Source organism: Hippocampus zosterae, chromosome 2 (genome assembly GCF_025434085.1).
Source record: "Hippocampus zosterae strain Florida chromosome 2, ASM2543408v3, whole genome shotgun sequence".
NCBI lineage: Eukaryota > Metazoa > Chordata > Actinopteri > Syngnathiformes > Syngnathidae > Hippocampus > Hippocampus zosterae.
The window spans coordinates 34,000,594-34,027,898 of NC_067452.1; the positions used below are offsets into that span (position 1 = coordinate 34,000,594).

The 27,305-nt window shown below is 42.2% G+C and overlaps 1 protein-coding gene across 2 annotated transcripts in view; it reads right to left on the minus strand.

Annotated features, from left to right (window-relative positions):
- Window positions 1-27,305, minus strand: part of nphp4 (nephronophthisis 4) — a 126,044-nt gene that overhangs the window by 37,965 nt on the left and 60,774 nt on the right. For both annotated transcript variants that reach the window (XM_052057341.1, XM_052057339.1), the window contains exons 9-15: window positions 26,612-26,821; window positions 26,120-26,243; window positions 20,704-20,756; window positions 12,239-12,430; window positions 10,521-10,678; window positions 6,171-6,362; window positions 3,868-4,055 (exon numbers count right to left, since the gene is read on the minus strand). In XM_052057341.1, coding sequence (XP_051913301.1) covers window positions 3,868-4,055; window positions 6,171-6,362; window positions 10,521-10,678; window positions 12,239-12,430; window positions 20,704-20,756; window positions 26,120-26,243; window positions 26,612-26,821 — 1,117 coding nt within the window. The remainder of the gene's footprint in view (window positions 1-3,867; window positions 4,056-6,170; window positions 6,363-10,520; window positions 10,679-12,238; window positions 12,431-20,703; window positions 20,757-26,119; window positions 26,244-26,611; window positions 26,822-27,305) is intronic.

A 27,305-nucleotide genomic window follows, 5' to 3' on the forward strand; every position in this document is an offset into this window, starting at 1 on the left:
ATCGTTTCTCAGGTTTTTGATTAACATTGCTGGGACTCTATACTGCCCAAGTCGGCACCTTTTGTACACATTGGATGAATTCTCCTTTTCTGGTTTTCTATTTATTTATTATTATTGTATTATTTTACAGAATTGCTGAAGTCAATTTATTTTTCATCTTTCAAAATCGGAGACCAAATTGAGCAATGGAGTCAGTGGAATCATCAGCCTTTTCATGTGCCATCACTGTTACAATACAATACAATACAATACATTCATTCATTCATCTTCCTAACCGCTTGATCCTCACTAGGGCCGCGGGGGGTGCTGGAGCCTATCCCAGCCGTCTCCGGGCAGTAGGCGGGGGACACCCTGAATCGGTTGCCAGCCAATCGCAGGGCACACACAGACGAACAACCATTCGTACTCACACTCACACCTAGGGACAATTTAGAGTGTTCAATCAGCCTGCCACGCATATTTTTGGAATGTGGGAGGAAACCGGAGCACCCGGAGAAAACCCACGCAGGCCCGGGGAGAACATGCAAACTCCACACAGGGAGGCCGGAGCTGGAATCGAACCCGGTACCTCTGCACTGTGAAGCCGACGTGCTAACCACTGGACTACCGGGCCGCCCCAATACAATACAATACAATACAATACATGCTGATTTATATAGCGCTTTCACAACAGCGGCAGCTGTAACAAAGCGCTTTACAAAACAGTTAACATAAAGTAAAATAATAAACACAACACATAACATAAAACACGGACGGTCATGCAGTTCTAATCACTTTTCCATCACACGCTTTGTTGTTTGAAGTGGTTTGAGATGACAGAGGAGAGAATCAAAGTGTCCTTTAACCAGTCGATCAGAGACGTCATGCTCAAAATGTGCACACGTCGGCTACAAGCTAAGTTTCAAAGTCAACAAGAAGCTGTAGCATCCATTGACGAAAAAAGAGATTGGTTTACTTCTGTCCCATGGAAATCCATTTCAATTCCAAGCGGCGACTCACGGTTCCAAATACGCATCGGCGCTCTTTGCCAACGCTCCTCTCTCCTCATCCTCAACTTCAGTGGCCATCCATCCAGCCGCACCAACGCCAACTGTCCAACAGCGCCGACATAGCCACTAAACAAATCGGGGTTGTGAAAAATGCTGCCCATTACTGGCGCAAAAAACACAAGCGCCCCAGGTCTGTCCAGCACCGACAGTCAATGGCGCCGACATTCCTCCCAATCAAAATCTGTGCTGGTACAGGCGTGCTGCCGAGAAGGCGCAACCACCAAGCACAGATATAAGCACTGTTATTTATATTACATTGGAAGCTCAAAATTCGGCCACAGTGTTCCGTCACGGAACATTGGCTGTTGTTGTTTTCGTTGATGGTTGACCTCTCGAAAGTAATTTGGTTGAAATTCTCATTGAAATTCATCACATTTTAAATCATTTGTTCAGGAGTCCAAACTGTCTCTCCGCGAGAAGCAAAAGTGGCACTCGGTGTTCCTTCTTGCTAAACAACACAAACACGTGGGCGCAAATTACCAACATCAACCAAGTCAACACGTGAGTGAGGTGAGATCGCGTTGTTTGATGACACACACTGTGTGATGACGGTTTACACCACCAAGATGAGGCACAACATTTGGAGTAGCCCACCTTCGAGCTATTATCCAGCTAGCTCATCCCCTCGCTAGCTATTCGGTTTTCCGTTTGGATGAAGTCTCGAGTTGAGATAAGATAAGAAAAGATAAGAAAACCTTTATTAGTCTCGCAATGGTGACATTCTCAAATCACAGCAGCAAAGCTATGAAAGGAAGAAGTAGAACAACAAAATATGGGAGCTTCAGGAACGGCAGCCACTCTCGCGGCGCCATTTTGAAGTCAAAATAACAAAAATAACACAACACAACACATAGGACAACAGACAGCCGTGCAATCTTCACCACTTTTTTGCATACACTTTGTTTTCTGAAGCAGTTATAGAGACTTCCAGTTGATTTAATCTCTTCTGCTGTGATTTCACTTCGACATTTCCATTTGAGCAAAAGAAAGGTGTGACAGGTGCTGATATTTAAGAGAAGAATGGCACGTTAAATCCAGTCAGCGCCAATAAACCGACTAACTGCTAAATCGCACCCTTAACTCTTAATCCTTCAAAAGTAAAAGGGTAGATTTAGTTCAGCTTTTGCCACGAAATTGGCGTAAAGGCTCCGCAAGAGAGAATACTGTACAGTTTATGGAAGGAGTACATTGGGTGATAGAGTGTAGATGTGCGGCAAAAAAAATACTGTATATATTGACAGTGGTAATGCAGTGTCTCTCCGAGGAGGCCTGTGGGGTAAGGGGAGTAATGTTTGTGTGCTCAACATCACGCTCTGTCAGTAGCAGTCATATCTCTTCCATTTCATTAGTTGCAACATGAATGGACATCAATCACTGGCCGTTTGGCTGATTGAAAGGGAAGTAGCATCGGAGAACATCGTGGAGCATCACGGAACTGGCTTGCAGTTTGTATGAAATGATTGGACAACGCCGAGCTGGAGAGGAGTGAAATGCATCGCAAGCTAGCTTGTACACACAATATGAAGCTGTCTGCATAAGAAATGGTGCTTTGATCTGGCTTTTCCGGGACTTTTTGACCTTTTATTCACGTGCAAAACGCATTTCGGACATTTTTACCTGTTTGAATATCAGATTTTTGTTGTTGTTAATGCTTTGGAATAGAAAATCTCTTGCTATATCAATCCATGTGACTTACATCCCCTTTTCCCTCATTCAACATCATTTTCACATTATTGATATTTCATATATACACACGCACACACACCGTATATATACTGTATTTTCCGCACTATAAGGCGTTTCGGAGTATAAGGCACACCTTCAATGAATGGCTTATTTTAAAGCAATTTTCATACATAGGGCACACCACATTACAAGGTACAAAGAATAGAAGCTACGATAGTGGGGATGGTAGTGTTACGTGTCCACTAGATGGAGTTACATTAAAGGGAATACAATACAATACAATACATTCATTCATTCATCTTCCGAACCGCTTGATCCTCACTAGGGTCGCGGGGGGTGCTGAAGCCTATCCCAGCTGTCTCCGGGCAGTAGGCGGGGGACACCCTGAATCGGTTGCCAGCCAATCACAGGGCACACAGAGACGAACAACCATCCACGCTCACACTCACACCTAGGGACAACTTAGAGTGTTCAATCAGCCTGCTACGCATGTTTTTTGAATGTGGGAGGAAACCGGAGCACCCGGAGAAAGCCCACGCAGGCCCGGGGAGAACATGCAAACTCCACACAGGGAGGCCGGAACTGGAATCGAACCTGATACCTCTGCACTTTGAAGCCGACGTGCTAACCACTGGACTACCGGGCCGCCCATCAATACAATACAAAACAGCTTTATTAGTATAGTACTTTCACAACTGCTGCACCTGTAACAAAGCGCTTTACAGAACATTTAAAATACTACGTCCAAGAATTCGGAATATTGAACTATATATATATATAAGGCGCACTGTCGGCTTGCGAGAAAATTGAATGTTTTAGATACGCTTTATAATGAAGAAAATACGGTGTGTGTGTGTGTGTGTGTGTATACATACAGTATATGTATATATATGCAAGTCCAGTGTGAGCGTGCCCTGGAACCAACAACTTACCATAAAGTTGGAATTTCCATGTTAATCACGTAGCTGTGATTCACAAAACCATCTGCGATTGATAAATCTGTTATCATTAGGTTTGTGTGTGCTCGGACTTGTTGACTGACTTGTTGTCATCAGTTCTTAGTACAAACTCCAAGGTGACACAAGAGAGAGAAAATCACCAATATCTTTCCAAAGCGACGGAAGATCATTACCAGAGTTGACAGAGCCGTCATTGTTGATGGAAGTCAGAACACAAGGAAGCAGCTCGCTTGTTTTCTGCTGCACCTTGTTGCTGTTCAGTAGTCGAAGCTGCTGTGACGTGACTGGTGGAAAACGGTAGAACTGGAAGGTGAAGTAGATGTTGGCAGGCCATTCGGGACCAATCCCCACTGCTGGCATTCTGATTAAAAAAATAAAAAATAAAAAAAATAAATTTGATGATTAACAAAAGCGCAACTATGTGCACATGACGAGAAAGAGACTGAACGCATATTCTCTTCGATACACCATCAAGGAAGGCGTCCACACAGGTATTCACCCTCTGCTGTACTACGGCTGACTATACAGTGTTCTATTCTATAAGTGCACAAACATTTAACAGGAAATCACATGAACATTTGTTTGGATCGATATTTTGGAAATTGATTATTTTCCAGCAACATGCATTTCTCTGTCCAAATGAACAAAACCATCATCGGATTTCCATGTCCTAATTAATATAATTCATTTGAACAAATATGATGTATTGTTTTATCCTTTGTTCAATTATTAATGTAACCATGATATATTTTACATGCAAATATGGATAAAGTCATTCATTTGTCTAGAGACAGGTATCCTTCCATCCATTGATACTATCCTTCATCTTTTAAACAGCAACTACAAGTACACATATCTATGGTTAAACAAACATCAAGTTGTAAAAAAAAAATAATAATAAAGAAAGCAACTAAAAAAAATAACCTTCACTGTCAGTGCACACTTATGAGATGACACTGAATTTACACAGTGAATAATGAAATCAACTTCTGCTCATCTCAATTGGGCTGATTAGCAATCAGCAGTCACCCCTCCGCTCCATAGTCAACGCAGAAAGTGCATTTTGCATGCATCAAAAATGTAGGCAGCTGAGTGACAAACAAATTTCCTTTCGGGTTAAGATTAACACATTTTAATAAACATTAAATAATGCAATGAGAGGGAGTCCAACAGTGCAATATACAGTGTATATATCCATCCATCCATTTTCCGAACCGCTTGATCCTCACTAGGGTCGCGGGGGTGCTGGAGCCTATCCCAGCCGTCTTCGGGCAGTAGGCGGGAGACAACCTGAACAGGATGCCAGCCAATCGCAGGGCACACAGAGACGAACAACCATCCACGCTCACATTAACACCTAGGGACAATTTAGAGCGTCCAATCAGCCTACCATGCATGTTTTTGGAATGTGGGAGGAAACCGGAGCACCCGGAGAAAACCCACGCAGGCCCGGGGAGAACATGCAAACTCCACACAGGGAGGCCGGAGCTGGAATCAAACCCGGTACCTCTGCACTGTGAAGCGACGTGCTAACCACTGGACTACCGGGCCGCACAGTGTGTGTGTGTGTGTGTGTGTGTGTGTGTGTGTGTGTGTGTGTGTGTGTGTGTGTGTGCGTGTGTGTGTGTGTGTGTGTGTGTATATATATATATATATATATATGATATAAATAAAGGTTATTCACCAATTATGATTTACATGAACTTCACATAGGATATAATGACATGAACATGAGAACGCTAGACACATTGTGTGGGTCATATAGACCCACTGAATACAATTGTGTCTGCTGTTATTTCCCCACCTCCAGCATGAAGGCGACAATGGGATGCACAGTGCTTATTTCGACGTTGACAGCATGTACGTTGAACTGAAAACAAGGCTAATGTATTCTGAGTGCTCATTTACAGAATATCATGGTGGGAAACAACAAAGAATGGGCTTATTAAACTGCTGACATTGCACACAAAAAGAGAGAAGGACACTGTGGTGCGAGCGCTGTGTTCAGCACGCATCTTCCACTGTCACCGAGAGGGCGCCGGCTCCGGGGGCCTTTGTGACGGCTTGCTGACAGAGGCTGCGCTGACAGGAAATGTGTTTTTGTGAGAATTGTGAGCATATGTGTGCGTGCGTGTGTATGAGCATGCAGCAGACATGTGAGTAGAGGATGACTGACAGAACTTAATGCCTGAGTGCGTCAGCTCAGCAAGAGGAGGAAGGGGGTGGGTGGTGCGGAGGGGGTGGGGGGGTAGGGAGAAAGTCGACTGCTGGCAGATTTTTTTTTCCCTTGGATGCAATTGAAAAATGCAAAGATACACATTTGCAGTGCATGGTCAGAAGTGTGAAATTATTTCTATTTTCTTTTATGTATTTTCAAATAAGAGCAGTAAAGAAGATCAAGTTTTCATTACTGTGTTAAATGATCCATGATGATGCTGTTAATCATGTCCTAAATCACAAGGGGTCCACACTTTACCTTGTAAATGCAAGAAACTGGAAGACCAGAAGATTCTCCTGTAACGGATCCATTTCTTCACGGTGCGGATCAAAGGGCACCGGCTCTGTGGGGTCCAAGACTTCTGCCACCTGCCCTTTTGAATCCACGATATCGGGGAAGCCAGCAGAGTAGAGGTGGGCCAGTGAACTCCTGGAACTGACTGTGGACAAACTGGGAGGAGAAGCGTGAGAATAGATTCAGAAGGGTTCAACTTGAAATTGATTCTAGCACTGGCAACAAAAGTTATTGTGTCACACACCCAAAAAAAAAATTATCTGCAGTGTACGTTGCCATAAAAGAGCTTACAAATATATTTATCGCCTGCTGCACAGGCCTCAGTCAAGTAATTTGCAGTTGTTTATTGTTCCGTTCAGCTTCAGCTATACTCGCTTCATTTTGGGCCGGTCAATTTTTCTCTTCCAACTAAGACCCCATCGAAACCATCAGTGGGAATGAATAACAAACGGTGAGGGAACAAATCAAATATAGTTACGATAGAGACTGACGCAGCAATTAAGAAAAACAGAGTACTGCAGCAAAGTGAATTAATTATACAGCTTAGGGCTTCCTCACAGGGGAAGATAAAGTTACCACGTGTGTTTATTTCACGCTGCATAACCTCAAAACAATGATGTGGCAATGACAAATCTGCTCTTAGGTCACAGCAAAGGTATAAGCTTGAGAAGCGTGTAACCCTGGCTAACCAGTAACTCGAAGGTTGATGCTCATGAGTGCAAAATGAGCATATCATGCTACACTTTTCAGATACACCCCCGGAATCCTGCAGTTTCGTTATTTTCCACCTACCGGTGTATTTATTTCTTTTGCAAAACCGATTCAATCCATGGAATGATTTTCCGACTCCTTGTGAAGGTCACAAGGGAAGCCTTAGCCTACCTTGTTTGGCCTTCTGCTCATTCTTTAGCAGAGCTTCACGGCAATTTTCTCATTGTCTTCTGTGACAATCAATTTCAACTTCAGTCTCGATTTTCCCCCAAAACGACACCGAGTGTGTCGGCAAAATCCCCTCAAGCACAGGAGCCGTGAGCAAAAAGACAGAGGGCGATGAAGTACACCCTGAGGAATTCCTCGCATAATCGCCGGTTATAGCTAATCATAGCAACCACCTGTCTTGCAGCAGCCATTGTACCATTCATAACTTCGACTGTCAACAGTGACACCCAACGCAACACACAGATGGCTAGCTAAAATGCGAGCGCAGGACGATGAATGCTAATGTTTTGGTTTGGAGCTTATCATAAAATTGTTGTCTGTGCCCAGTTGGTAAACAGATTATTCCCACGGTGAAACAGAATGAAGCCATGACCAAACTAATTACAGTGACATCGGTTAGACCGAGGGATCATTGAATTTTCTCTCTCTGATGTATGTTTCAATTTCACACCCAGTCATCCCAGTTTTTTGTTTGTTTGTTTGTTTAGTTCAAACTATATGTACGTTCAAGGCAGTTAATTCAAAATGATTTCGGTCGTAAATGTTTTTGTAACACAAATGAGTCATTTCTCACAAAAAACCTTCCGCTTCCAAGAGGAGGCAGAGCTGTTTCGGCCGACTGAACTGAAGAGCAGAATGTCTAAATCCACACTGGAGGCTCGGAAGGCTGTTTCTATCCAAGTTGCTTGTTTAGAGACTCGCCGTACTAATGCAAGATCTTGTTTCTGTGTCAGAGTGCCCATTATTTTTAGGCTGTCGAGTCCTTTGTGTCGAGCCCATTGGCACATCCCCATGGCATTCTGCTGTCTTACAGCTGGATTGAAGTTCCATTTAAAAGCTGACTCCACTGTGATCCTTTCCCTAAGTAAGGACAGCGCTAACCTACTTCGAATGGGCTATTAGTGGAATTCTTCCTGCTAAGAACAGAAATATTGAATTACCCAGAACAACCACTGTCAATTAATAAGATGCAAGACGATCGATACCACAGGAGAAAGCAACAGAGTGCCTTACAGCCCTAATGAATGGCTGTACACACAAAGACATATAAAAGTAGGGTCTTATATGGCTTCATTGATGCCTTTGGCCGATCAACAGTGACTCGTGCTACTCAAACATTCACTGCTCAAAAGTTCAACGACTCGAGGAACATTGGTGAAGTGGCCATCTTGGAAAAGTACCCAAAAAAAGTGATACAAAATACATTGTTGCAATGATCATTCTCAGGATAAACACATTACATGACCATCTGCTTATCACCATTCTGTTAGATTTGTAATGAAAGACAGACAGAGAGAAAGAGAGAGAGTGAGAGAGAGAGGAAAGAAGGGAGCAGGAGAGCAACAGGCAGACTGGTCCAGGGCCTGCAGTGATGCAGACTCAACATTGGCCTGTTGTCGTCAAGAAGTAGATCGATTTAGCAGTCAATTTACCATTCCCTCTCTTGCCTGTGGTTACAAGCTGCGGGTCGTAACCAAGGACAAGATCAAGGGTTCAAGCGGCCCAAATGAGTTTTCTCTGCAGGGTGTCTTGGCTCGTCCTTAGAGATAGAGTGAGCAGCCCGGTTGTCTTTAAGTTTTAAGAGGAGCAAGACGAGGTGGATCAGACATCTACTTAGGATGTCTCCTTGACACCTCTGCGAGGTGCTTTTGCCTAATCATTGTCACTATATATATGTATACATATTGGGAATTCTATACAAGTAAATACAAGAAAGGTAATAAACTGATGCGGTTTGTATGTTCAACTTCCATTTGTAGTCTTTAAAGCACAGCCAGGCAAAAAAAGTGTGCACGGGCACGTGCTGTGCTTTGCCACCAATGTCCTATCAGCCTGTAGCACTGACAGAAAGCAGTGTAAGCCAGACACTATCTGTCTGGTGACTGGCAGTCCACCCAGTGCTCCTTTAGATAAGGAGACTTTAAAAAAATGTGGTCAGGGACAAGAGAGGAGGGGTAGATGTAGGAGCACGTAATGGATTAAAATAAAAAAATAGCAATCTATGGCTGTGTGTGTCATTCAAAGGCTGTCAGGGTATCATTATTTGAGGTGTCAAGTAGTTATCAGGGCAGCAGGATATAACAGTCAGCATGTCTGTATCATAGTTATGAGGTTGCAGGTTGAAATCTCAACTCGGCTTAGAGTTTGCATGTTGCATGTGTGTGATGGGGAGGGGGATCTCCAGGTACCATACTCTGGCGTCGTCAGGGATTTGAAATATATGCATGTTAGATTCATTTAAGATTGTCGGGAGGTTTGAATGTAAGTGTGAATTGTTGTTTGCCTATATGTGGCTTGTGATTTGTCGGGGACCAGACCAAGCCGTCACCTGGGATTGGCTATAGCTCACCTGTGATCGTAATGAGCACAAGCGCGACTGGGCAAGTGGTTGCAAGATCCAAAAGTTGGTGCTGTGATAGTTCTATTTTTGTTGAAATTTAATTTGGTTTTGTGTCATAGTTTTGTTTTCTCATGTGCTTTGGTCTTCTTTGTTTGGGTTTGTTTCCACCTGTTCTTGTCATCTGAGTCCCTTGTGCCAACCAAGTAGCTCCCTCAACCCGTTGTGTCTCATCCAGGTGTTCCTTGTCGTCTCGCCTGTTTGCTCACATTTAGTTTGCTGGGTTCTGTCTGTCTATATCAAATTTGGGGGGGCCAGATGACACCATATTTGGGCAGTTTATTTTTCTCTCTCTCTCTCTCTCTCTCTCTCTCTATCTATCTATCTATCTGTCTCTCTCTCTCTCTCTATATATATATATATGGACGGACGGACGGACGGACGGACGGACGGACGGACGGACAGACAGACAGACAGACAGACAGACAGACAGACAGACAGACAGACAGACAGACAGACAGACAGACAGACAGACAGACAGACAGACAGACAGACAGATAGATAGATAGATAGATAGATAGATAGATAGATAGATAGATAGATAGATAGATAGATAGATAGATAGATAGATAGATTTTTTTGCTATTGAAACAAAAATATATTTTTGGAAGCATTTTAAAAACCAATTTTCTTATGGTGGCTACCATTTCTTTTAGTTTTTTTGTTGACCTTTTGTCTGTGCATTTTTCTCAATTAGCACTGGAAGTAAATAAAAATAGACAAACATAAGCATTTTAATCTCAAAATTTAAAAAAAAAACAACAAAACTTTATTCTGGTGCCCAAGAGATTTCAATTTTTATGTTCAGTATTCATAACATGCATTTAGATTATATTTTTACTGCATATGAAAACAATTGCATGCTCATGTGTGTGGGCACTATGCAGACTTATGCTTTGTATTATTTGCTTAGAATACATCACCATTCATTTCGTAGTTATGTTTGTTTTCAAATACTTGTTTTAATGGTGACAAACCTTGGTGCAGTCACGCCCGCCGTGATGACAGGGGCATGGACAAGAGTGAACGGGAGCTCCCGAAGTTGGTCTTCCTCGTGTTTAGCTGAATGCATCCCATCCCTTACTGGCTGAAGGTCCATCTCAAGGTGTGGAGTGCTGCTGAGAGCTGAGCAGGCCTAAAGAGAAACGGCAGGCAAGTATGCAGAGAGTGCTGAGAAAATACAACTTAGATGAGGAACACATTCAAACTAAACGCGAGTGAAAACCGAGCATGATCATTTTGTTTGCAAACACCAACATTTTCATATTCAAGAAGTTCCTGTATTGGATCTCATTAGGTTGTGCAGGTGTTCCTAATGAAGTGTCCGCAGGGTGTCGACGCCTAATGCCTATGGGTGAACACGTTCCAATTAAGCCGAGACAAGGCAGCTTTCACAGGCAAACTGCTGATACTGTGTTGCACATACCGACGACTGGGGGAGCAGGTTAGCCTAACTTCATTTCTGGAAATGATTCAGTAATTATACTCAGCTCAGTCTAGCTGACATCTACAAATTTCTGCGTTCCCCTGGATGAAGCGATGAGACTCTGCAGGTCCATAAAGCTGGTTAGCAGTAAAACGCAGTTCGCTACATTCACAGGTATTTTCCATTATCATGTTTGAGATCTAAGTGGGTTCAAATTAGACCAGGCCCAATACGTTGATCACGATTGACCGCTAGCTCGCAGACTGCTCCCAAGTTGATCGCCGGGGGTGTCGCGGAAAAAAAATCCAACCCAAAACATTTGTGTGTCTGTGTCCATGTCATGACTATATTTTTGTGCTAGTGCACACTGCACCCTGAGCATCCTATCATTCTCCGTTTCACAAATAGTATTTAAAAAATAAAATAAAATAAAAAAGCAGGTCACCTTTAGCCTACGGTGGAGCGTAACCTGAAGAACACCGGAAGTTGTTAGCAGTCAGCGGACTGCAACTGCAGTTGTTGCTGTTTTGTTAATTGTTATTATTATTCTCATTCATAGTTTGTTTCATGTACAGTTCATCAAGGGCACGGGCAAAGAATGGGAATCTGGAGTGCCGGGAGAAGCATTTTAAAACGGTACATGTGAGCTACGATCATTCACACGCTGCAAAAGTCGTCCCGTGCTTCCACGTCAGGTCTCGACGAAGCTGGGCAGTGATTTGCTTTTCACAAACTTTTCATTCATTTTAGGGGCCCTTGTGGCGATTGCTCATCAGGGCATGCGTGTGCAATTACACGCGTATGCACGCGAGCACGGTAACATGTCGATCGCGGGAGGTTGGCTGATCGAAAAGTAGATCTTTGGTCAAAAAAGGTTGGACAACCCTGAATTAGTCGCGTTTGCTGAGAGAAAAATATATGACCCCGGCATCATGATTTTCAAAAACTTTTTGAGAGATGAAAGGAGATACAGAATTGCATCTGCAAATCTAAAAATAGATGAAAAGGTGAAATGTGATGCACACAGCATCTTCAGGATTTCCACAGGCAAAGAATATGCTTTGGGGCTGAAGTTCAGTTTTGCATGTGTATTCAGTACAAGCGGAGCACTGTAAAGATGTATCTTTGAACTCGGTGAGTGACTGCCTGCGTATACTTTCATTGAAATGATTTCGCAGCACGTTGTGTGTTTTGCACACAGCGTTGGCTGTGTACTGTCTTTGTGGAGGCCTGCGGGCCTGTTTTCTCACTCCATGCATGTGTACTTACCTCCGTATGTGTATTTTGCGCGTGTCTGTGAACATTCGGGGAAGGAGATCTCGCAACATGTGACGGCCAGCGGGTCGGCGTCGTCGGAGAAGGCTGGAGAAGGGAAGGAAGCGACTGTTGCCACGGCAACCTCGGGCTGGAATGGCTGACGGTCGGGGAGTGTGAGGTAGCTGTCAGTTGAGACAGTGATAGCTGAAGGGAAACACAGGTAAATAGTTCTTATCGCGTTAGTGGTTATTTGTTTCTTATTGTGTTATGATGAAGAACAAGGGAGAAGCTTGTACTTCTTCGATCTCAGATGACAACAACAATGTCGAACGTTACAAATAATGTTCGTGAAAATTCAGGCAGTGGATTCAGGAAGGATAAGATGAAAACAAAGCTCTTTAAACAGATTCAACTGGCTAGTCTGGCTTTTTAATCAGAAAAAAAGTATTATTTCCCTCTTAGGGTCACACAATCAATGGTTACTCTCCTCGTTCCACGATCTCAACCAACATTTCAGATTATTACAGTTTAACGTCCGCTTAAAAGTGCATCATCTCTGATGTAAAACATCTGCGGCAGGCAGTCGAGTTTCCCTGCCAATAGCTGAAGAGCCACGATCGCAGCACGATCATTAAAGTTAAAGATCCAGAATATGTCCATTAAGAAGTACTTGACTGCCTAATTGTGCGATGTAACCTGAAATGTTATCAACTTAATTTAAACTCCATCCACTTTTAAATTGTCACAAATAACAGTGATCGACAGACTTTCCTCACTATTAATACAATGTTTAAAATCACATTTTATTTTTCTCTCAGGAGCAATTTTACTTATCAATGACTTCATTTGAGGAGTAATTTACCAATTTTGAGAGGCAGATTAATCCCAGGAACCTGTAGCAAGGGTTTTATTCAACAAGAAAAATATATGGCGATAAAACAGAGAAGTTGAATGTTGGGCTGCAGCTACCAAATATGATAGTATTCAAGTATCTACAGAAAATCCTATTGAAAAAAATCATGTATTGAGATAAAGTACAGCAACCCCCGCCCCTCTATCACAGATTCAGCGTTCACAGTCCCGGTATTTTTGAAAACATGAAAAATGAAAAAGGCGGCCCGATAGCCCAGTGGTTAGCACGTCGGCTTCACAGTGCAGAGGTACCGGGTTCGATTCCAGCTCCGGCCTCCCTGTGTGGAGTTTGCATGTTCTCCCCGGGCCTGCGTGGGTTTTCTCCGGGTGCTCCGGTTTCCTCCCACATTCCAAAAATATGCATGGTAGGCTGATTGAACACTCTAAATTGTCCCTCGGTGTGAGTGTGAGCGTGGATGGTTGTTCGTCTTTGTGTGCCCTGCGATTGGCTGGCAACCGATTCAGGGTGTCCCCCGCCTACTGCCCGGTGACGGCTGGTATGGGCTCCAGCACCCCCCGCGACCCTAGTGAGGATCAAGCGGTACGGAAGATGATGAATGAAAAAATACCTGTATCGACTGATTCAGCGAATCAGAGCGTCATTCTTTTGCTCGCCGCTGATTGTTGTTGCGTTGACCGAGGGCCCCAAATGACTAGCTACAGCCCTGCGATGAGCTAGTGATGTCGCAAGCTAGCTGACATGCCCAAAGTGTGATTAGTTCCTTGCGTATTGATGAAGACAGCGGGTTTGCCGCAATAATCAGAATCAGAATCATCTTTCGTGGACAAGTATGTAGAACACCCCAAGAATTTCTCTACAGTAGTACAGGCTATGCTAGTATTGCAATAACACGCAACTACGATAAACAAAGAAATGACAGTGGAGTGACATTGTCCAGTAGCACCACCCAATGACAGCTGTTCGACAATGTGCAGGGTCATTGAAGAGATCCTAAGTGATCAGTAGTGCAATCCAATATTATGACGGTTGTGCAGTTGGTACAGTTAATTGTCAAACCATTTTTTTATGTGACCCGTTCCAGTAATTGTTGTACAACTTAAGTTGTGCAACCATACAGAAAGTCCTTGAGCACTTTAAAGTGTCTGGTACTGTGGAATATTGATCAATGATAATTTTTCAAGTGCGTAAAGGGCTGGAGTTACAGTGATCACTGTGGTAATATTGTTCCACAGGGCTGTGAGGAGGTCCAAAAAATTGTAGCCGCCATAAGAAAATTGGTTTTTAATATGATTCCCAAAATTAAATACTATATATTTTGTTAAATAGCAACAAAAAAAAATCAAAACTAAACAAATAGATTTCATGTGATTTCCCATTTGATCAGCAGGGCAACAAAATGGTGGTGTTTAGCTCCTAAAATTTGATAAACGTAATTTCCCCGTTGGCCCTCTGTCCAGTATTGACTTTTAAAATGCTTTCCCACAGCACCTGTCATAGATGCGATGGTAATGGACCCAAAAAACAGGAAGTCAGAAGAAGTAGGAAATAACAAACAAAACGTATTTAAAACAAAAAACAAAAAACTTGCTCGGGTACACTGGCAAAACTAAATAAATAACACTACCAAAGTCAATAACGCTAAAAAAAAGATCCAAAATACCTTAAAGTTACAAGAAAACACACACAACGTGACAGCAACTCAAACAAAACAACATGACGGTAGCACAACGATCCGACCAAACCGGCAGAACCCGGGGAACCAAATACAGCCAAACTGACGCGACAACAAGGACAAGGCACAACGAATTGAGGGACCTGATTGGTCGACTTAAGGGACAGATGGAAACAACACCAAATAAGGAAGACATAAGCACATGAAGAAACAAAACTAAGAAACAAAATGTGACCCTGAGATGGATATGTGACATGTCTAAGGTTTACAACGCCACTCACCAAAAACTTGTCAGCTCGATAGAGGGACGCCCAGTCGAGCAGCTCGATGATGGATGGATATTAATCATCATTTCTGCTGCTCCCACCTCAATCCAATCTTTTCTCTTCAATGCTAACAATGTCAAAGACAATACTGGCAAGATTTTATCATCAGCGTGAACCACAATTCTTCGCCTATTTTGGTTTGTCCTATTGGTCAAAATGTCGGGAATGCTCTCAACAAATGTCAACTTTTCAAAATCACGTCATTTGTCAACAAGTGTGAGCTCACTCAGATTGAGCCCAAACACCGGCAAAACAATACAGCAAAGAACTTAGAAGTGGCATCGCACCGGGTTCAAATGTTCTCATTCATTCATAACAGGAGGGCAAACATCTTCGTTTCACCTTCTGGCTTCATGGGAAAGCACGTCAGCATGGAGTGTGTGGAGGAAAGCGTGTGCACTGCGTACATGTGCAATCTGCAGTTTACCCGTGACCCTGAGAAGGATAAATTGGATGGTTGGTCCAATGTGTCCTTCATGTCTACCAGGCATGGTTGCTATGTACAAAAAGCTTCCGAAACGTTGAGAGAGAATGATATCCTTTTGGAAAGGATGAAGCCAGCGTAATTTAAAGAACAAAAGGTGTAGCGGCTAAGCACACAAAAGAACATATTATTGAGGTGTCAGAAAGGGACTAGCAAGCCAAAGTGTGAAGAATTGGGGCTGACAGAGACGAAGCGAAGGTGATAATAGACTGTTTTACACTCAACTCATCCTTTCATCAACGCGTCTATCCGTCTGCACTGTTCATCCTGTTTGGGGCGCCAGGATAGGACAGAGCCTGCAGTCGAAACGCACGTCAGATCAAAATTTACCATTTCAAAAAGCACCATTTTAAGCTCAAACTGAACAATGCCACAGGGTAAAATTTTATTTTTCAATCATGCTGTTGAGTTTTCTTTATATTTCAAATTGCTCTCGGGTGATCTGTCGGGATAAGGGATTAGGACAGTTATTGCACATCAAGCACACATCAATAGTCAAGGATTCTTGGAGACATTGCTTTCAAATCCACCTGCATTTTAAATTTGTGTGTGTGTGTGTGTGTGTGTGTGTGTGTGTTCTACATATTTAAAAAGTCAAGACTGCTTTTAATCCGCGTAAAATATTTGTGATGGCAGGAATCAACCGACGTCAAATGTGGCGGATCAAAAATACATCACGGTGGCTAGACAGAATCAAGGAAAACTCATCAGGGAATAATTAAAAAACGCCTCCCAATGCTTTCAAGAAAATGGCTTCTGACTTTTACAATCCGAAGAAAAAAGGGTTGTAGAGCAGGAAAGTAATCACGGCCTTGCTCTCGTTTCTAAGAAAGCGGTGTAATTACATCCCTGCATCTTAGGGCAGTCGATACTACAGGGTCTGGCAGTAGTGCAACAGAAAGGCTTCCTTTCTAAGATAAGGAATTCTTAGAAAAGGCATTCATAACACAATGCCGTTTCATCAATCACCGTTGAATGGCCACTATCGGAGGTCTGGAAAGAAAAATGAGTACGGCGCTACCTTGCAATTTGCATGCGACAACAGTTGTACCATTTGTAATTTAACAAGAAAATAAGCCTCAAAAGTCACACAAAACCTTGAGTTGAACCGTCATCCAAAGATGGTCAACGATAACATTTTCCCTGTTAACCATTGAGAAGATGGATGGAAGGATGGCCAAAAAGTCACAGACAGATATTGTTATGAATGCCATTTTTTTCCCGCACTATAAGGCACACCTAAAAGCATTCAATTTACCCAAAAGCCGACAGTGCGCCCTATAATCCGATGTGCCTTATGTATGGTGTTACACGGTCTCTTTATATTCCTCATTGAGTTGTTTCCCTGTTAGTGTTCGTATGCCATCTAGTGGTGATTATTAGCAGGAACAACGTGCAACCTATAAGGGTTCTGCCCGACACTAATTGGCATGTGCATTCGCCAACACACACTCAAACTAATTTGTGAGCTCTGCGCAGCCATTATGAAATGAAGATCATACCAAAAGCATCGTTGGCCACTGACTAAACGAAGGAAGGAGACAAGCAAGGATATTTAGTCCCTTGTTGATGTGAGCCCATGAGGTTTGTGTGCCTTTTTGTTGAATCAATTGTTTTCATTAGTTTTGCCTTTCTTTTCTTGTTTTGTAATGCCATTTTTATTTATAAGTTGAATGTATGTGTTTGTGACCAGTTCTGCATGGCTTTGCTCTATATAAAGCTGTGTTGTATTGTATTTGATTCCCTTTACCGTAGCTCTAGTGGATGCATAACACAGACGCCGCCACTATCGTAGCTTCTGCTCTATGCACCTTATAATGCAGTGCGCCCTATATGTGAAAACAGTTTTAAAATAGGCCATTCATTGAAGGTGCACCCGATAATCCGAACCGTCTTGTCGTGCAGAAAATATGATATATTGGAATTATTCTTGTATCTTGACACCGAAGAGCAATGACAGGTGTGTCTGCTCACAGCAATGAACGCTTGCAGTGCTTAAATAGAAATGATTCAAAGCGAGACTTTTGTCAACATATCCGAGAAAAGAATGGAGTCTAAGTATTCATCATGAAAGACATTTTGCAAAAATGAGTTGTGACTCGGGCAGTAGCAGCTGCCAGATCAGCCTGTGCCGGCAACCCAGTACTGCACGGCCTAACCAGCACTCGGAGGAACAGAATACATGCACGACCATGAACCACATCGGTTGTGGATGCAAGATGATATCATCGACATGGACAAAGTCAATGGCTCGCCCAAACGTTGGCTATAAATACCACAGCATAATTAGAATTCCGCACAGCAACAAACAGAGGGCCAGAAATCAATAATGTATGCAAGCGAGAGAAAGTTGTCAGATCAAACAATGGCTGCCGACAGAGTCGGAGAGAAAGGCTTGTTTATGCGCACCATCCCAGAAAAGGATGCGATTGATTAATCAGCACTTGACAGCCATGTTGACAAGGAAAGAAAAATTTGTTGAACAGGAAATGGAAATGGGTTTAGTTGGTTGAAAGGCTTGTTTTTATAGCTGTATTTTGAAAGCGGAGAGATACGTAAACAAAGGATGCATTTGTGACTACTGCTGCACAACTAGTCAAGATGAATTTGAGGGTGCCAAAAGCAATGGCGTGGCTTCACACATTGATTCCCGTTTCATCTCTACATGCAAAGACTTGGGGCACCATTAAAATGATAGATGAACACATAGCCGCATAGATTTATGGTGTGCACTCAGAGCAGCTTCAGCAATAATGACTTAGGCTTGGTACCCTTATTTACTCAGTCTTTCATATAAATGCAGGAGCTCTACACAAAGACGTATGCACTTCAATCATTTCTCAGCTCATAAAGATCTGACACCAGTTCTTTATATAGTTATACTCACTGGTACACACTTCTGCAATACCAATAAATTTCAATAAATACTGAAAGTTTTCCGGTTCATAATAATCCACGTTCTTGTCAGACCTGCTGAAAATTGAATGCCAATGGACACTTTGCACAGCAACTCATGGCATATTTCTGTTGGAAAAAATACGGAGGTGTACGAGCTTCCGGGTTCGTTTAATGCAACCTAACGGGACGCCATCTGAAGGGGGAAAAAAACCAATTCGTTAAAATTGCAATAACACGGGTTTTTGTAAAATGTGTATTATATAGCTTCGGAGCTGGTGATTTTCAAGATGCAAACGTCCTCCATAGTTGTGACTTTTAAAAACCAAAAAATAGCTCTTTTTTTATTTGAGCCTGTACTACACAAGAGTTTAGTTTATACATTCAGCGAGACAATTTAACTATTGCAACATTAAAGCGACAAAGGTAATATGTCGGCCTTTTCCCTTTCTTGCTCGGCTCCGCAGCGAGTCACGAAGCTGCGCTCTCTCACTCCCTCTCTTCTCCGCCATCCATGCAAGGCACCCGGTTATAGGGAGCTTCGTGGGAATATGTATCCTCATCCTGCGGTTAAAAGTATATGATTTTCATCATTGTTATAATTATTTTAATTTTTCATCAGCTCAAATTTGTTGTATCTGCACCATAGAATGTTCTAATAAAGACTTTGCGGTCTATTTTGTGTGGGGTTATTTTTTGGTGCGTTTTTAAAACGCTGGGTTGACTGTGTCAAAATAAGACATGTAACTTTACGTACATGATAAATAATCCTTTCATCATGTCGCCGACACTAATAGCTGGAGCAAATAATGTATGGTAATATGTCACTTATGGTAACTTGAGGTCATTTCAGCAGATTGCGAGCATATTTTAAAGTGTTTGATACTATCACTGTGTGTTAGACTAGCGGCCGAAAGTTAGCACGCCTCCGTAGTTCAAATGCGGAAATGATGCGTGGATATGGTATATTTGTCTCACAACCCTGCACATCCCAACATGCTTCAGCCAGAAAAATATATCCACTTCAAGCCTCCGATAGTTGAAATCTATGCCACCGGGACATTGCGGGACTTTACACACCATGGAAAAAGAGCTAGCTTGCAAGCTAACAGGCTTACAGGGTTCCTCTCAGCCTGCAGGTGTGGTTGGGGATTGAAATAATGATCTTGAGCTGTTCTATGAATTTTCAATCTAGGGAAGATGCATTTTTTTGGCGGTAGGCAAAGCTATAGTTAACTAACTGCATATTGTAGTGCAAGAAATGGGTCGAATAATACGAACAGCATAACTTCCAACTGAGCCGGATAACCACTGATTCGAACAAAGACACTCAAGTTTCCACATAATAGGAAAGGGGCATCTCAGGCTAGATCACAAATACATCACAGGAGCGGTTTTCGACACACACACACACACACACACACACACACACACACACACACACACACACACACAAATTATATACTGAAATGTTCATGAAATGTTAAAAAAAAACAGTTTAATCCTATATATCAGTGTTTTTCAACCCATGTGCCACCTCGAGACATTGTCAGGTGTGCTGCGGGAAAATATCCCATTTGTATGCCTGTGCGGTCTTTCGCTCAGAAAGTAATCATGTAGTACCCTCCCATACCACTAGGGAGGAGCAAAAGCTAGCCAATTGCCTTGTGTTTCGACGAGAGACATGCGAATTTGTTATGCATGCAGGACGACGGTGAAACAATAAATACGAAAAATGATAAAATACTGTTTTCATTGTGTTCATTTGATTCAAATTCAAACTGTTTATAACATCATTGTCATTCTTCAATGTTAAAAACGACGGTTATAGTAACAATATAACACATTAATTGTACAAATAAGCGGGGGGGGGGGTTACATTTTCAGCTAGTGGTGTGCCGCAAGATTTTTTTTCAATGAAAGAAGTGTGCCTTGGCTCAAAACACGGCTATATATATATATATATATATATATATATATATATATATATATATATATATATATATATATATATATATATATGTATTTGTATTTTGAAAACAAATACATGATTTTTGTTTGCAGTGATGATAAGGAGGAACTGAACCTGTCAGTACCCTTAGGGTTGATGAAACATGTTCACACAAACACTTTATGTTGGAAAATAAAAATAATGGCGAAACATCAAATTGTATAGTGCTCAGACAAACTATCAGAAAAAACTGACTGGATCTCAACATCTCTTACCTTAGGGCCCCGTGGTGATTCCGGAGACGGAACTGCTTGGATGTCATTTTGACCTGCAAAATATGTACATAAAAAGATGTTGAATCATAAAGTCAACATCGGCCATGTCAAATTAAATCTGTCATTCACATCTTTAACTAGATGAGATCATGTTGTGCATCCTGAGCCAACAACAACAATGGGATACTCTTTCGATGAAAAATGTAATCATTGTGCAACACCAATGAAAAATAAAACCCTTCTTGCGTCACTCAGTTAGAATAATGTACTGAACAATATAATAGTAAGATAAGATGACTTATGCTTTGCCTAAAAGATGCACTAATGAGATTCTGATTTACATATGGTAAAACAAAATCCATAACTGATTGCCTACACGCTGAATAAGACGTACCTAAGATAATTAAACCTAGTAGCAAATGGATCGACCTTGAAAAAAAAAAGACAAGTTTGATTTAGATGTCACCGTGACTTGAAAAGTCTACGATTCTTCCTGAGGTATTTGCTTCGTCGCCATGGTAATTCCAGAACGAAAGGTTTCCCAGCATCTCTTTGTCCTTCCTCCTACTCTTTGTCGCGCTCGGTGCAGGATCTCGACTGATCTTTTGGAAATTGCTTGGTCTGCCTGGAGTGTCTCGCTGTGGCTCCCATCTGTTCAGACAACATGCACACAGAGCTATGCTGGCTCTCTGGCACAAACTTGCTCGTGCATTACCTCTCATCGGGAGACATTTTGGCTTTATGATGGTCAGGTTTCACTCTTTTCCTAGTCTGTGGGGAGTATATTTGACCTCATCACACAATGGACTTTTCATTTCTTCTTGACCAATGAGCTCAACTGAGGCCAGATCAAGCACATATGTGTGCATGCACATATGTTGGAATCATTCATTGTCACGGTAGTGGTGGGCCGGGAGGGGGGGGGGGTGAGGAATGAGTTTAATTTGTTCTGTGACCATGCTCGTATCTCAAATGATCTATCACCACTGAAATGAACAAAAATTCCATGAACCTCCCCACTAAAAGAAAAATATTATAAAAAAAAGTTGTGTTGTGTATTTTAATGAGAAAATTGGAAAATACTTTATGAAGAGAAATGATAATTACAGAAACAAAGAACTGCAGGGCGGCACGTGGTCAATTGCTTAGCACGTTGACCTCACAGTGCAGAGGAGCAGGGTTCGATTCGGGCTCTGGCTTTCCTATATGGAGTTTGCATGTTCTCCCTGTGCCTGCGTGGGTTTTCTCTGGGTACTCCGGTTTCCTCCCACATTCCAAAAATATGCATTGCAGGTTCATGGAATGTTCTAAAATGTTTTTTTATCTATGCGTGCCCCGCGATTGGCTGGCGACCAGTTCAGGGTGTACCCCGCCGACTGCCCGAAGACAGCTGGGATAGGCACCAGCCCACCCTGCGACCCTTGTGAGGAGAATCGGATCACAGAATGGATGGATGGATAGGTAGAGAACTACAGTTTTTGCAATTTCAGATCACTTTAAAAATGATAACAAATGATTCTGCTGAGCCAAAACACCGGATATCGAATTTATGAAACATATAGGAAACAGTATACAGTATATTTTTGCTCCTAATAATTTGAACAGTTGGGCTAAGACTCTCTTTTTGCAAATACTGTTCAATTTTATTTCTATTCATTCATTCATTCGGGCAGCCCGGTAGTCCAGTGGTTAGCACGTCGGCTTCACAGTGCAGAGGTACCGGGTTCGATTCCAGCTCCGGCCTCCCTGTGTGGAGTTTGCATGTTCTCCCCGGGCCTGTGTGGGTTTTCTCCGGGTGCTCCGGTTTCCTCCCACATTCATTCATTCATCTTCCGACCCGCTTGATCCTCACTAGGGTCGCAGGGGGTGGTGGAGCCTATCCCAGCCGTCTTCGGGCGGTAGGCGGGGGACACCCTGAATCGGTTGCCAGCCAATCGCATGGCACACAGAAACGAACAACCATTCGCATTCACACTCACACCCAGGGACAATTTAGAGTGTTCAATCAGCCTGCCACGCATGTTTTTGGAATGTGGGAGGAAACCGGAGCACCCGGAGAAAACCCACGCAGGCCCGGGAGAACATGCAAACTCCACACAGGGAGGCCGGAGCTGGAATAATTTTATTTCTAGTACCATGAAAATTTCAGATATGTCTTCTTGAATTTTCATTTCATGTGTACACTATTTGCTGCACAAATGTGACCATTTTATTAAACTCCAATACAATAAAATTAAATCATGACTATTTTTCCCCCTCACAGGAATATTTCATTGTCATACTCAGTCAATGAAGTGTTGACAACAACTGTTTGAAAGTCAAACAAAAATTACACATTTTAACCATGAATGAACACACACAAAGCCAAGGATGGATGATTAAGTGTCCCGAATTAAAAAATGGCAGAGATCTCAAATGTCTTTTTTCCCTTCCAACACATGCTTGAAATCATTCAGACCTCTTCGGGTTTGTTGAGAGGGCGCTCTGTTCTGCGTGGTGCTATGAAGAGGACCCAAATCAACACTATTCTTTTCTCCCACAATAAGTTAACAGCCTCATTAAAGGGTCCAATCATTGAACATATGGCCAGGGTCGACTCAACTTATTCGAGCTGTCATGGGGGTTGAGTGGCTGTGTGTTATGTTTTCTACAATTTTAATTCACGGCATTTTACTGCCAGACGAAGTACAGTAAATAAGTAGTTTGGGCTTCAGTAAAGAAATACCAGACAGGCGCACATTTATCTTTAGATGTGTGCAGGATGGAGAATATCTAATAAGGATTTCAGAACGTGGGGTTGAGGAGTTATTTTCAGAGGAATTCCCCTTAATTGGGGACGATAAGGACACACTTGCTCATTAATATAAATTGCAGAGTTTTGTAAACCTCCCGGAAATTCTGGAGGGAAAAAAATATGTGGCAAAGTTTTGTTCTGGTCACACTGCCCTCCGTGAAATGGGAATTAAATGTAGTAGGATTAAAATTAAGCGTCGGATCCAATAAACGAGGCTTCACACATTTTCAGAACCAGAATCATCTATATTGGCTAAATATATAAAACACATAAGTAATTTGATTCCAGTAGTGTGAGCCACTGTTGTATTGCAGTAACAAGCAACTATAACAAAACAAACATTTCGGACATGACATGGAAGTATGGAGAATTTTTGTAATGTCACTGTACCATTAGCTCTGTCGTATGGAACAATGACAGCCATGCGAGTGATTCATCAATCAGAAACAGTTGTAGGAATATATAGATAGCTAAAAGTACAATAATCAATATTGTAATACTGTTATTCAGGGGTGTTTAAAAAAAGGCAAACATCTGCAAAATGCCACAATGGAATTTTGAGACGAACTGTTTATGGAATTGATGACAAAACAGAAGACGCTATTGGAATATCAGCTGTTTTTAGTGTGCATAGATTGATAGTGCCTAACAGAGGGAAGGAGGTGAAAGAAGTGGTGACCCGGATGTGGAGGTTCCAAGATAATTTTACCAGCCCTTGTCTTGGATCTTGAAGTGAGGGGGTAGGACGTTACCGATTATTGTTTTTTCCAGAAATCGTGTCTGTTGCGGTCTGATTTTGTCCCCTTTTTTTGTGGCAGCACTTAACCAGACAGCTATGGATGAACGCAGGTTGAATTAAATAACTGCTGTAAAGAATTGTCTTAATATCTCTTGGGACTGGCCGTTCTTTCTCAGCATCTGCAGGAAGTGCATCTTCTGCTGGGGATTTTTCAGAATCCGGTTGATGTTTGTCTCCCACGTCAGGTCCCGAGAGATACACTCCCAGGAACGTGAAGGTCCAGAGGGCTGACACGGGTCATTTGGACAGCATGAGGGGATTCTGTGGTCAAAGATGTTTGCTGAAGTCCGCAATCATCTCTCCTGTCTTTAGGGTGTTCAGCTCCAAGTTGTGTTGGCTGCACTAGGGCCACTCCACTTTTGTCCATATACGGACTCGTCAGTCGTTGATGCTTGTGGGTGGCAGGTTACTGAGCTGGAGAAGCTTGAAGGAGATGAATTCCGGAATGATAATGTTGAATGCAGGCCTGACGTTCACAAACAGGATCCTCAACCTTGAGATGTTCCAGGATAAAGTACGGCCCCATGTTGATATTCACCGATGTTTGCTCACTAGGCAAAATGAAAGGGGCCCAGCAGGGCTACAGTGATGCTCTTTAGGTGGTCCGGTGCAACATGTTCCAAAGACTTCATCTGGCGATCCGTTGATAGTTGAAGCTCATTTTTGCCTCAATGGGCTTGGGTGCACTTAGTCAAGAGTTTCTGGCCGGCTCTCATAGTGTTTATAAAGATAAAATGGAAATCATGCAGTTCTTTTTATTTTGTAAGTTGTACTTTCAGATGCACATTTTGATGTGCGTGGTGTTGGCAGTCCAGGCATGCAAGAGCAATGACTTGTGTGTTGACAACTAAACATCTTGGTGGCTATGTTTAGCTGTTTTCCATGTATTTATTTATTGATCCGTTCGTTTGTTCGTTCATTCATTCATTCGAAGAAAGCAAATAGCGATAATACCCAATTATCCTGGACTTAAATTATCCTCAGAAGACGATAGTTAGAGCGTGGATTTTTTTTTTCCCTCTCCCTACCCAGTGTTTTCCTATCTGAATTCTGACTGTAATTTCCCCATTGCGGGACAAATAAAGGATATCTTAATGATTAATGATTTCCTGCAAAGTGGAGGTAAGAGCAGTTTGCCCTCGTAATGAGTCCCGACTAAGAAGTCCCAACATTGGTTAATTGTCTGTGCTTAGAAAAAAGATTAAAAAAAAAATATATATATGCAACCTAAAAATAACATCTAACTTTTCTCGACAAGTAGTGGATTCTTAAAACAAAACAATTTAATGCTTTGTACAAATACATAACATTAACATGGCACACAATGGAGGTTAAGATGTTGGTGTGTGCTTAGATCTCGACAACAGTTCCAGTTGTCATACGGCATCAGAGGAAAATTAATTGCGCCGCCGAGACTTTGGTCGATAAAATAAAAGATGTTATCAATGACGAGCTCGACAAAGAGGGCGCGGAATTAATTCAAGAAATTTCAAGCTGTTAATAGGGGGAGACATTTTGAAGAGTTGCTGTGTATACAGTAAGCCACTGTTGACCTCTCCGACATGCACGAGGGAGAAAGGCAACATCAAGTTTCGCCGAAGTGTTTGCACTTTGACTGCGGTTCCCTTGGGCCTCAGTGAAGGAGTGGGCTGATCCTCAACACTGCATAGCGGACGCTGTTTTACAGGACATGCCAACTTCAGCGTTGTTGCACAACTTCATTTCTCATTAAGTAATGGGATTCACATGTAGTCATTGAGCAATGGAAAAAAAGAAAAGAAAACATTTCAAACACATCCCTTTAGAAGTGAGGCAATATTTACTTTGAGTGGGCGACGCGGATGATCGTCCCTTTCGTGATGCATCGTCCAGTTTTGTTCTCAGAGATGTCTTTGGACTGGATGTCGTTCTGTCCGAACTGGGGGACAGGCGAAATTTGATCACATCCTAGGAGGCAAATGTTTAAAATTTTAAATAATATACAAAAAAAATAATAAACGGTGACTCTTGCAAGCAAAGGTGATCCGTACAAACTTTTTTAAAAATTGGTCACAAAAAAGACATGTACAATAGAGCAAAGATATTCCTGTTTATCATTGGCCGATAAAATTTAAATGACGAATGAATGCTTTGTAGAGGCTACATTTAGTTGGGTTCATACAAAAATAACTCCCTTTTGATCTGTTTGGTCAGTCTCGTGTAGCTTCACAAAAAAAAAAAACATTTCAAATGTATATACTGTGTATCATATTCTAAGCCTTTCAACGCTTCCTGTATCTTTGCTTTTTTTTCTGCATTCCTTGATAATGTGTCACCTGAATTGTGTCAGAGGTGGAGATTGGCACGGCGCTCTGAGTTACGGCTGAGTTGTAGACCATAACACTGAGAGGGTTTGGCTTTGAACCCCCTTGCAGAACCAGCTGCGTCTCTTCCCCCTTCCAGTTTGTCTGCTCCTGGAATGGGCACAACATTGCCCAACGGAGGCACTGCAGGAAGGCTGCCCGGGATGCTGATGTGGCAGACAGCTGTGTGATGAGAAAAGACACAGGAACGCAGATATTACTGGGAATTCAATCCATAAGAGCTCTCCATTTCCTTTGGTATAGCGGCACATGACTCCAAATTCCATGTGAAATATAATAATGTTGTCCAGGCTGGCATGCTGATAGGATCACAAATTAAATGTGATCCAGAAAAACTATCTTTTGACCATCCATAATAGCTCCGGATCTCTGGGAAGTAAAATCAAATTTCTTATAAATTTGATACACCACATAAATTTCTGTGATTATCTAGCTTCCCAAATTTGAATTAAAAGAAAAAAAACACAATATGTGAAAAGGAGTATCACAACTTGGTGGTGGTCTGTAGTACGCAAGGAAAAGATGCATAACTGAATTCGTTGTTGACAGAAAAGTATCAGTAATATTGTTGACATTTATTGATCAGCAGTATAAATGTGCCTCTCCGTGCTTCATTAGACTCTGCATACGGCCACAAATGAGCTCC